This window comes from Ambystoma mexicanum, chromosome 4q (assembly GCF_040938575.1).
Source record: "Ambystoma mexicanum isolate Mex_15411 chromosome 4q, UKY_AmexF1_1, whole genome shotgun sequence".
NCBI classification, from domain to species: Eukaryota; Metazoa; Chordata; class Amphibia; order Caudata; family Ambystomatidae; genus Ambystoma; species Ambystoma mexicanum.
This window is the reverse complement of record NC_090928.1, coordinates 195078458-195090839: the sequence shown is the minus strand read 5'-3', so window position 1 is coordinate 195090839 and position 12382 is coordinate 195078458. Positions and strand designations below refer to the sequence as shown.

Below are 12382 nucleotides of genomic sequence, written 5' to 3'. Positions count from 1 at the left end.
CTTGAGGAGTTTCAAGGTGCTCCGGCTCAAGACAGAAGCAGGGAGGTAGTTCCAGAGGGAAGCACACAGAGGATAAAGATCTACCCCCAAATCTGTTTGTGAAAGCGGCTCACCCGTAGAGAGTTGGGGTAGGAGCGGGGGACTCTAGATCGAGAGTATTTAGGAAGAGTGTTGTAGCTGGTGTGGGCTCCGCCCCAGAAAGCCTTGTGGAGTATGCAGAGGGTCTTGAACGTGATCCTTGCAGCCACGGGGAGCTAGTGGAGGGATTTCAGCACTGGAGAGATGCAGTCCCAGTGCTTGAGGCCAAGAGAGAACCAGGGCCCTCGAGGTGATGAGCCTCTGGAGGAAGTGAGAAAAGGTAGAATGCCCTCTGAGGTGCAGTTGGTAGTTGGACTTTTTGGGGATGTCTGAGGTATGAGAAGAGAAGGAGAGGGTGGAATCGAAGATGGCCCCGATATTTTTTGCCTCATTGGTCAGTGGGAAAGCGGGAGCAGGGGTCCCAGTGAGGACGGTCTGTCTTACTGGCATTCAGGCAGACCATTAGCTGCACACCAAGCCTGAATTGCGGATACAGTCGGGGATGAGCAAGGAGGCGGCCAAGGGTAGCGTGAATGAAAGCTGCGTGTCATCTGCATAACACAAAGTTGGAGGTGAAGGTAGGGGTCCTGTGGGCCAAAGGGGCCATCTAGATATTGAAGAACCAGGGGTAAAGGTTGGATCCTTCAGGGACCACACAAGTAGTGGCGGAGGAGAGAAAAGGCCAGAGTTCGACCTGGGAGGGCTGATGGGAGAGAAAGGAGGTGAGCCACGCCAGGGCCTGACCTGTGATACCCAGGGTATCATGGAGACAGGTGATCAGGATGTTGTGGTTTACTGAAGAGGGTCAAGAAGAATGAGGCCAGAGGGACAGTTGGAGTCGAGGATTGAGAGCAGGTCTTCACAGGTTTTCAGAAGAGCAGTTACCTTGCCTCTGGATGCTCTAAACCCTGACTGATGGTCATGGAGATAATCAACAGATTAAGTATGGAGGGTAAGTTGAGTGATGGCCAGCTTCTCCAGGAGTTTCCCCAGGAAAGGGGTGACAGAGATCGGGTGATAGTTTGCTGGAATGGACTGGTCGGCGGATAGCTTTTTGAGCAGAGGGGGCACAAGAGTGCTTAAGAGGAGAGTGTAAAACTCCAGTGGCGAAAGAGGTTGCAGGGGGTCGGCCAAGGCTGGAATGAGTGTTAATATTGCCCTTGATGATTTTGGAGGGACAGGGCTCCACCTGTTTGGGGAAGGCTTTCATGGACCAGACTTGTCTAGAGACCTCATCAGGAGTTACAGGGGAGTGGAAGGCGAGATGTGGGGTGGGACATGGAGCCGAGGGGGACTCAAGAGATGTTGGTGTGGGAGGAGGAGCAGAAGAGCGAGAGGACAGAATGTCCTGTGTTTTGGTGGTGAAGTGTGCAGCCAGGGCCGAGCAAAGGGCCTGGGTAGGTGTAGTAGAGGATGCGGTTGTGGTAGGGTTGGCCAGTTCCTTGAAGACTTTGAAGAGTCTACATTGCCTTTGAAGAAGGCGGCAGGCCAGTTTGTCAGCGGGTGTAACTGAAGATCCCCGTTTCTGTTTTGCTGCTCTGCACTTGCTTTTAAGGGCAGCCAGATCAGAGTTGTACAAAGAGTTGCACTTTTTGGCAGGCTTCAGTCGGACCCTCATGACGAGGGCAAGAATGTCAAGAGTGTTGGAGATGGAACGATGAACGTTATACAGGGCTGTATCTGCATGGGTGTCCGCTGCAGGAGTAGGAGAGTAGGTGGAGGCAAAAGCAGCCTCTGACACCCTTGTTCATGGGTAGGATGACCGTGAAGATAGGAGGTGGTGTAGGGTGTGCAATTGCCAAAGGAGAAGAGCGCTTCAAATGAGAAGAGAATGATTAGTCCATGAGAGTGAAGTAGTGAGAGGATTAGAGATTGGGATATCTGTGGTGATGAGAGCACCCAAGGTGTGGCCAGCAATGTGTGTTGGACCACAGGGTAGAATGGAAAGGGAAAGAAAATGAAATAGGTTTCAGAAAAATTCTGAAGTCAGGCGAGTCCAGATGGATGTTGAGATCCCCCAGAAGGAGGAGGTGGGGAGAGGAGAGGAGAGGCCAGGCCAGCCCATTGAGAGAGGAAGAGGGTGGACTGCCCCGGTGGCCGTTAGACGGTAGCCAGAGTAAGGGAGGAGACGGGTGAGGGAGAGGAGCCTGCAGACCAGGCATTCAAAGGAGTAGGCCTGAGTGGGAATAATGAAAACTGGGATCCACTCAGTAAAGATCAAGGCTACTCCACCTCCTGTCCTGTTGGACATGGGCACAGAGAGGATCTTGTAACCTTCAGGGAGGAGTGTCTCAAAACCCGTGACAGAGCTGTCCTTAAACCGTGTCTCAGTAAGAGCAAGAACATCAAGGTCCAGCAGTTCCAGGGGCTGACAGATGTCAGCAGAGCAAAAACAGAGCTGATGGCTGGAAGGCTTAGAATGAAACTTAACCTTTGGCATTGCTCTGGGCAACCCTCCAGACCATCGATCTACGCCTGCCAAGCCATTACCGAAGGGGAAAGACCATGTGCAAATCAGGCTTGGTCCCACCCCAAAAGGTGGAAGTCCACCACGAACTGCTAGATCACATCCCTTCTGCACGAGACCACAAGCATCCCCAAACATGTTTTAGCCTTGTTGGGCCTCATCAGTGAGTAGTAGCATATGGTCATTCCCCTTCTGTAATGGCTTGGCAGGTGAAGAACGATGGTCTGCAGGGTTGCGCAGAGCAATGGCAGTGGTTAAGATTAATTTTAAACCTTAGCCATCACCTCTTTGTTTTTGCAGATGTCAGAGGTTTGATTACCAGCAGTGGAGAAACAGAGTAAATGGGGGAGATGGAAAGTGCCATAGTGAGGGGCACAGGGTGGGGTACACTTAACAAGGCAGAGCAATTGAGATGTGAGAGGTAGGCAAGAAGGGAGCAAGCGCACAAGGACTCAAGACAGGATAGGGAAGAGACAGTGGGAGATAACGAGGGTAAGGGAACAGATAGCAGACCAGAAGAACAGAGGGGGTAGACCTGTCAACACATTCTAATGGAAAGCAAGATGTTAGCACAGCTAAGAACGATTTTAAACAGCAGCAGCAGACAATCGGGATGTGCACAAAGCTAACATCGAATTTAAATAGCAGAGGACAATCTGGGCACACAACAAAAAATGATTTTTTTACGTCAATATGTGTAGCAGTACACAGTACAGGGGTGTAGAAGTGGAGGTGAGGTCCAGGAAGGAAGTGGGTGTAATGGTTTGGTGTTTTGATACGGAGGACGAAAGAGCCTTTTGAAGTTAGTTAATAGAGATTTGTCAGGAGAAGCCCAGAGTCCAGAGGATGATGCAGACAGCATAGAAATGGTCCTCACTCACGTGATAGCTGAGAGGGCGATCAGATAGCCCAAGAGTGCCAGGATAAGAGCCCCATCGGCCACTTGCATAATGTGGGACTGGCAAAAGTATTGGAGCGCCGAGACGGGGCCTTAAATGTGGGCCTTGGAAGGAAAGGGCCGGCTAAAGCCTGCTGGTTCCCTGATGGGCCTTAAGAGTACAGTGAAGCCCAATCAGAGTGCGGGAGGCGGGTGCAAGAGCTCGGAGATCCCTTCCAAAGTGAAGACCTGCATGTTTGGACCAGTAGTACACTTAGTGCCACAGGAAGAACGTACTATTATTACTGACTGATGGTAGAGGTAAGCGTGTCCTTTTTAATGTGCGTGAATTAACTAGGTGCAGAAAAAACAATTACAAAAAGAATTTCCGTTTCCCAAACAATGTTACTCTCCTAAATACTCCCATTTGGAATTGGACTTACTTTTTTATTCTACCTAAAAAATCATTTAACTCCCTCCACTTCAGATACAAAATCTTATCTGGAGTCCTAACTCAAAAAGCTCTGCAAGGGTTGCTGTGTTTCGGTCACTGTTTAAAGAGCATGTGAAAACTAGGGTACACTTTACAATGGTCTTTAACCCCATCTTTGTTCCCTAGATAAGAACTTACTTTTTGAGACAATGTATTTGCGTTTTAGATAATGTCACAAATGATCTCAAGAACACAGCAATTCTCGAAGACAGTTCAAGGGTTTTTATTTTTAGATTAGTAAAGTGCTCACTGAGGGCTGTCCCTCTCGCTTTCTCTTAGCTACAGCAGGAAATTTCCTCCCCAAACCAGACGTCCATGCCCAGTTTTGTCACTAGTGAGAGAGAACCCATACTATCTAAAATGCTGACTGTCTGACAGATATGGCCTGACGTCAAAAACGCCTTCTCTAATTCCTTTTGTGAGCCTGCAAGGTGGTCCCTAAAGTAGTTTTGCGGTGTGCTGTGAAGTCAGGATTCTGAACTTGGAGACGCTTCAAACCCACTGGATCCTTTCCTTTCACACCCTCTTCTTCTCCATCAGTCAACTCTCCCCTTTCTCCTCCCTATTACTCCATCCAGTCTTTCCTCTCCTTAATGCTTCTTCTTTCTCTGTTCCTCTAGCCACTACCTACCTCCACCCTCTGATCTTACTCCCCACTGCTCACTCCCACCCCTGTGCCGCGCTCCGGCTCTCTTCCCCCCGCCCCTGTGCCGCGCTCCGGCTCTCTTCCCCCACCCCTGTGCCGCGCTCCGGCTCTCTTCCCCCACCCCTGTGCCGCGCTCCGGCTCTCTTCCCCCACCCCTGTGCCGCGCTCCGGCTCTCTTCCCCCACCCCTGTGCCGCGCTCCGGCTCTCTTCCCCCCACCCCTGTGCCGCGCTCCGGCTCTCTTCCCCCACCCCTGTGCCGCGCTCCGGCTCTCTTCCCCACCCCTGTGCCGCGCTCCGGCTCTCTTCCCCCACCCCTGTGCCGCGCTCCGGCTCTCTTCCCCCACCCCTGTGCCGCGCTCCGGCTCTCTTCCCCCACCCCTGTGCCGCGCTCCGGCTCTCTTCCCCCACCCCTGTGCCGCGCTCCGGCTCTCTTCCCCCCACCCCTGTGCCGCGCTCCGGCTCTCTTCCCCCACCCCTGTGCCGCGCTCCGGCTCTCTTCCCCCACCCCTGTGTTGCGCTCCGGCTCTCTTCCCCCACCCCTGTGCCGCGCTCCGGCTCTCTTCCCCCACCCCTGTGCCGCGCTCCGGCTCTTTTCCCCCACCCCTGTGCCGCGCTCCGGCTCTTTTCCCCCACCCCTGTGCCGCGCTCCGGCTCTTTTCCCCCACCCCTGTGCCGCGCTCCGGCTCTTTTCCCCCACCCCTGTGCCGCGCTCCGGCTCTCTTCCCCCACCCCTGTGCCGCGCTCCGGCTCTCTTCCCCCACCCCTCTGCCGCGCTCCGGCTCTCTTCCCCCACCCCTGTGCCGCGCTCCGGCTCTCTTCCCCCACCCCTGTGCCGCGCTCCGGCTCTCTTCCCCCACCCCTGTGCCGCGCTCCGGCTCTCTTCCCCCACCCCTGTGCCGCGCTCCGGCTCTCTTCCCCCACCCCTGTGCCGCGCTCTGGCTCGCTCCCACTCTGCTTTCCTAATCCCATCCCCAATCACTCTACTCCCCCTGCACACACTTTCTAACCACTATACCACTTTCTCTCACCAACCAATGCCTCCCCTTAGCCACTGCTTCAATTCTCCTATATCACCCTTCCTCTGCTTGGTCTCTTCCCGATCCCTTGACCTCACCAGAATCACCCACACCTTACTGTTCCTTCTTTACCTCCTTGGCAATCTTCCTCACCTGGTTCCCCGGGTCAACTGTTAGCTTTCCTTTCCTCCGGCAAGTGAGAACAGGTGGACAAATATAAAAGCCGTCTTGAGCCCCACCCCTTTTCATGCACAGATCTGCAAACTCTAGGTAGTGGCAGCATGCTGAATTCCAAATCAATGTCCCAGTTTGTGTTGGTGGCTTTTGTGACTTTAATTCTAGTTTTCAAGGGGTGCCAATCCAGGGCCAAAAGCAGGTAAGGGGGCTGTCTATTTTGCATGGTGTGTGGAGGTTGCTGAACTGCTCAGGAGCCCACTCTGCATAGAACAAGGGACAGTAGACCAGTCTCCCAGTTTGGTGCTGCTTGTTCGTTCCATTGGTTTGCTGTGCAGGTTGCCCTGGAACCTTGCATTTCCCCGCTCTCTCCCAGTCTGGCTGGTCGCTGTCAGATACACCGCTAAAACAGCTTGTACTGGAAGTCCTAAAGAATACCCCAGGCCTGGGGTAATCAACAGTGGCACGCATTACAAACTTGCAAGTACATGGACAGCGCTGGGGCCGTCCAAACTCCCTAACCCAACCTCTGCGGCAGGACTGCCTCCTGCAATCAGTGTGGTAGGCCTTGCAGCATAGACTAAGACAGTGTCCCCATGCCCTCTTGACTGGGTAAAATCATCAGTTAAAATCATTCAAAGTAAAATGAGATAAGGGGAGTTTGCAATATTTGTCACAGGATCTTCTGGCCATGAGTGGGATGTGATGCAGGAACGCAATTGCATAAGTTAAGCCCTGCTCACAGAAGAATTATTTTTTTTTTCTGCCCATCGTTTTTATTAGTCCTGCTTTAATGCTTTATGCTATCGTTGCTAATGCCAACTACAAAAGCCATGCCTTCAGTTATGGCTTTGTCTACGCTTTGAGGTAAACTTGTATTAGAATAACCGGCCCAGGAGCTGGCTCATAGATCATGCTGTGAGCGTTTGTGTTCAAAGGCCGACTAGTGAGGTTGTAGACATAGAGAACTAGCATTTTATTGTAACACCATAATCAAAAAATACCCTCCTTCCCAATTATTTATGTCGTTCATCTTCTATCTGCTGTTAAAATACTTTTTATTCTATGCGAAAACTACATATTTTCCTTCAGTTAACTGTAATTGCTGTACTGCACTTGGATACTCCTCTATCAGGCTTGCACCATAGTCTGATAATTTGGGAAATAAAATGGAGTTTATAAACCTTGTTTTCTTTTTTGCAGGAGGACGGAGTGCGACACATATGTCACGTAGCAGCATGCACCAGCCTAATATTAATGCTTCTTCAGTCAGTGCTTGGCTTAGTAGTGATCCCACCAAAAGCAGGATTGACATCACCACCCTCCTGTCAAATCAGTTACTGTCTGTTAATAGCTTGGATGTTTTAGGACAGTGCTTAGTTTGTGGGACTGATACAGAGGCAATATATGTTACCAGGCAGTTACTTTCTTAAGCAGTGCTTCCCTTTCATAATTTCTGAATTGTTTCATGTTGGCACATCCGTTTTACAGCTGGAAGAACGCTTAAAAATATTTGAAATAGAATTTTTGATACTTAAATCCTTGGATATGTAAATAAAGTGATCAGATGCATTATTAACATTTTCCAGAATAAATATTTGTATATTAGTCTTTCTTAAGTGATGTGATTTTTAACGCCTGTGTGCTGTTGCTACTGACCTTTTTTTTTAATTCCTGTTTTAAATAACTGTTATGACTTATTGGCACGCCTTTTCTTATCAAACGGCTTTATTCTGTAGTTGCAGGATGAGAGCTGAAGGATGAATACTGCATCACAGGCTACCCAATCCACATTAGTGCATAATTTAATATCCCAACTGCAGAAATGTCATGTAATCAAGAATTAATTTCAGTATTTTCGACTTGATCCTGAAGATGTGGCTCAATCTTCTTCTGAATAATCTTAGGTTAATATATTTGATCGCAATGTTTTGGCTCAACTTTATATAAAGGATTGATCTATTTTGAAATTGTTATGTACACATCTATAATTCATTGACACTGTCGGTGTAATATTTGACCATGAAGCATTATGTTAAAAAATTACTTAATCTGTAATAGGTATGTTTATGGAACCAACCGCTCTCCCAGACCGATCGCCTTGCAGCTGCGGTCTACAGGTGCCTCCAAACTGCATCTGTCACCGCTCCTGTCTCTGGATTCAGCCCTTGTAAAGGTCCAGATGTTATACCCCCATGGCACTGTGGTACATGGCCCTGTTTGGTGCCTCCTTGCAAGTCATGACAGATGCTTGTGCAACAGCCAAGACCATGCCTTTCAGTGCCAGCAGGGAACAGGTGCCCAAGATGTTTATCACATTTCAAAATCCTTAGTGTGTCAGCCACTGTCCCCCCCCCCCCCCCCCCCTTCCACCAGCTCCACCCAATTCATCTGCTGGAAAAAACGTATTGTTGGTCCTTTAATGTTTTGTTCAGCTTCAGTGAATTTTCGCAGCACCAAGGAGTGGAATATTAACCTCTTGGAATTGCGTGTGCAGTGCCAGGATGAGATAGCTTGTCCTTTATGGCACCTTGTTTTGAGCGATCCCTGCATCGCTCAAAACTGTAATCCAACCCCCCGGGGTATGTGAGGGGGAGGTCCCCCCCTCACTGCCAGGGGGCTGGATTACCTTCAGTTTCACGTCGGCGTGCGTAAAGCACGTCGCTGTGAAACTGAAAGTAAAATCACCAGCAGCCATTTTCGGCTGCTGCAGTGAAGAAAGAAGGTGAGTGCCCTTCTTTCTCCGCCTCGATCTCCGGCTGTATTTCAAGGTGGAGATCGAGGCGGGTATCGTTGGAAAGTGGAGGTTCTCCCCGTTCCAACAATACCAATTGTGTGGCATTTCTGCTCACAGATCGGGCGCAGGATCCGTGGGCAGCAATGTCAACGGATCAATAGAGATCCGTTTGTGACGCGGGGGAGGGGGGTCTGCTTACTAGGTAAGCGGCCCTCTTTCCCCCTCCTCCCCCGTGGCCCCAAAGCATGGGGCCACAGCACTGGAGACCCCTGGGGGCAGATGATCACTGCCCCAGGGGTGAAAAAGAAAATGAAAAAAGGCGAGGGGAGGTGGGAGGGAGTTTGGGGGCCCTGGGGCCCACCAGCCACCAGGGATATTGGCGAATGTGGTGTCGTTGGAAAGGGGAGATACTCCCCTCTCCAACGACACCATGCACATGAGGCATTGCTGGTCACGGATTGGCGCAGAGCGCTCGATCCGTGACCAGCAACCCACTGGACCACCATGGATACGTTTGTGATGTGGGGGGGAAGGGGTGCTGCTTACAGTAAGCAGCCCTCTTCCCCCCCCACCAGCCCCCAAAACATGGGGGCACATATGTGCACAACCCTGGGGGCAGATGGCTGATCTGCCCCCAGGGAAGGGGGCAAAAAAAATTACAAAGAAAAAAAAAAAGTGAGGAGGTTTGGGGGCCCTAGCCACCAGGGATTCTTTTTCAGAAATGGTGTCCTTGGAAAGGGGAGATTCTCCCCTTTCCAAGGACACGCTGTGTGACGCATTGCTGCCTGCGGATCGGGCACAGGGCGCTCGATGCGCAGGCAGCAATGCACACTAGACACCAGGGATGTCTTTCAATGCGGGAGGGGGTGGGGGCTGCTTACAGTAAGCAGCCCTCGCCCTCCAAAGCATGGGGGCACATATGTATACAACCCTGGGGGCAGATGGCTGATCATCTGCCCCCAGGGAAGGGGGCAAAAAGAAAAAAAACCGTGATGGGGAGGGGGTTTGGGGGCCATAGCCACCAGGGATTTTTTTTCGGAAATGGTGGCATTGGAAAGGGAAGATTCTCCCCTTTCAAGGACACCCTGTGTGACAGCATTGCTGCCCGCGGATTGGGCGCAGGGCGCTCTATGCGCGGGCAGCAATGCACACTAGACACCAGGGATGTCTTTGACTGCGGGGGAGAGGTGGGGACTTCTTACAGTAAGCAGCCCTCGCCCCCCCCACCCCGGCCCCCAAAGCATGGGGGCACATGTGTACAACGCTGGGGGCAGATGGCTGTTCATCTGCCCCCAGGGAAGGGGGCAAAATAAACTAAAAGCACAAAACAAAAGGGAATTTTGGGTGGGAGTGAGGGGGCCACTAGCCACCAGGGATATATTTTACAGACAAGGGGAGTGGCCCTCTCCCCCTCACCCGAAGGGGAAATGGGGGCACCCCTTGTAGCTCTCCCTGGGGGCAGATATCTGCTCCTAGGAAGGGGCATCTGCCCCCAGGGAGGGCTACATTTTGCTGGTGTGACCGTAGGTAACACATGTTTTTTGTTTACAGCTTTTTCTACCCGAGCAGCTGCAATGTTATGTGAGTACTGTTTATTATTCTATGGTTAGGCCCCACTGTCAGTGGGGTGGGTGAGACTGGGGCTGGATTGTTGGTGGTGTGGGTGGGAATGGCCCGTCTGGGCAGATCACCTCCATCTGTCCTGGAGTTGCGGCTGGGCTGCATTACAGCTTTTCCCTTCGGGGAGGTATTGGCACACTGCCGAGACTCCTTGGTGGGGAGAAGCTGTAAAGCAGGGCAGCCAGGGCTCCAGCAAAGTTGGCGGTAATATCCCTGGCCTTGGGCACCCTTCTCCCATGTGGGTCTTTGCTGGGGGTTCTGGGTAATAAATTCTGGGCCGATTTGCGCAAATCATACCTCTGCGGATTTGCACGGGTGTCCTCTTTTCGGAAATGCATGGGGTTCCCTGTTTTCCTTAGTGGCTTGGACACCCGAGGCCCATATCTGTATGATGTGCCCGTCTGCAGAGAGTGTGAAATTCAGGTGTGAAAACAGACTTGGGGTTACTTGTGTTTTAGGCTTTCCTCTTGGCACCCAGGTAGGTGCACCCACACATATGAGGTACCGTTTTCATCGGGACATCTGTGGGAACGCAGCAAGGTATAACATTTGTTGTTTGTGTGGTTTTCATAATGTTTTGACCCATTTGCTGGTGCCCTTTGTCACGCAACCCTTTGATTTCCCAAATGTGACCTACATTTATTCGCTGCTTTAGGCACCATACACTTTTGTAACCTGCACAGGTCACCTACCCTTGAAAAGGTCTGCCTGTGCTCTATCAAATGTATGCTTGCCGTTCCTCACCACATTGGTTTTCCCGATTTACACATGCTAAGTGCGTCTGTTCAGGCCTTGAGCATAAAACTCCTGTGTACCATGGCTCAGTGTTTGGCTTGTGGTATTGCTTGTTTCACAAAACACTACAAAAAATGTGTGCTTTCCTAACTGCAAGAGTCGGGGGAATGTGCAGAGCATTGCTTTTCTAAAAATTCATGGAAGCCATTGCCGTACCAAGCCAACCATGTCCAACACATACCTTTTTTTTATTTTTTCAGTCATTTTCCCGCTTTTTCCCCAATCTATGGCATTTTCCCCTACCTAGTTGTTGCCCGACCTACGCAAATCACCCTTTCCAAACTTGGACTTCTACCTTATATATACCTTTATATATACCTTTCTGTCCTCCAATTCGGCTTTCCTACCCTTTTCCTCCATTCCGTCCATGCATGTCCAACTGGCAAAAATGGCCAAAATTGCCTACCTCTCTCAAAATGGTTGATAACTACATCAAAATAATGTTTTTTCGTTTCCACTCAACCTGTTCCAGAAAACCAAGAAATTGGGGAATTCAGAACAGCAAACCATTTGTTCCTAGCTCTTACAAGGGAAAAACCACAGGCTTCTTTGTACATCATTTTATTGGCATGTTTTGAAAAAACCCACAATTTTCGCCCTTTTTGCTTATTTTCTCTCACCCCCCTACAGCAACCTAGGATTCCTGGGTGGTGTTACGACTGCCTACATGTGGGATAAAAAGGAGCCAAATTTGGCCGAGATATCTCGTGTAACAAAAAAGTTACAAGGCATTGAATGGCCACATACCGAAATCGCCAAAAAAGGCATTGGCACTGGGGGGGGAAATACCCATGGCAGTTAAAGGGTTAAGAGACCAGCTTGTCAAGCCGTGAGTGGGCACTTTCTGATGGTAAGGTAGCAGCCTGTAAAATGAAGCATTTCCTTCTAAAAGTGATATTGCCCCCACAATCCCCTGCACTTTATTTACCCAGAATATATTTCCAATGATTGTTTGATCTATCAACATTTCTCTATCAAGTAGGACAGATGCATCTGGTTTTCTTTTTGAGTGAGGGGGGACATTCTTCTGGAAAATCGATCCAAGTGTACGTACTGGGAAGGGGAAGATTGAGGAAAAAGACTAGTCACAATCTTTATGGGCAAGATGGGTAAATGGCACTGGAAAACAGTTTGTAAAAATTCTTTGGGGGCTCTAAAATGAATGTTTAAATCTTTCGCACACCAATTCATGACATTGTGGATGGGTAAACAGTAACTTCTGTCTGCCATTGTCCACTGAAGAGACTTTGGGCCTGATTCATGGAATGTGTTCCTATGGTATTGCACCATTATAAAACACTTCCAGGAATCTGGTTCTTAGTTTTTCAATGAGCAGACCACTGTATCCCTGTCAGAGCTACAAGGACTTCCTGTGAAGTACAGGGGACCGGTCCCATTGACTGTAAACTAGTCTGCAGCACTGTATAGATGTACATTATCTTGACAGACATTGTTTTGGAGACTAAAGCCACAGCAGT

At 50.2% G+C, this 12382-nt stretch overlaps 1 protein-coding gene across 1 annotated transcript in view; it reads left to right on the top strand.

Moving 5' to 3' along the window:
• NUP43 (nucleoporin 43) overlaps positions 1–7360 on the top strand; it is a 146591-nt gene extending 139231 nt beyond the window's left edge. The window contains exon 8 of the mRNA XM_069607722.1: positions 6956–7360. Within this exon, the coding sequence (XP_069463823.1) occupies positions 6956–7185 (230 nt within the window). The 3' untranslated portion in view covers positions 7186–7360. The remainder of the gene's footprint in view (positions 1–6955) is intronic.
• Positions 7361–12382: the final 5022 nt, after the last annotated feature.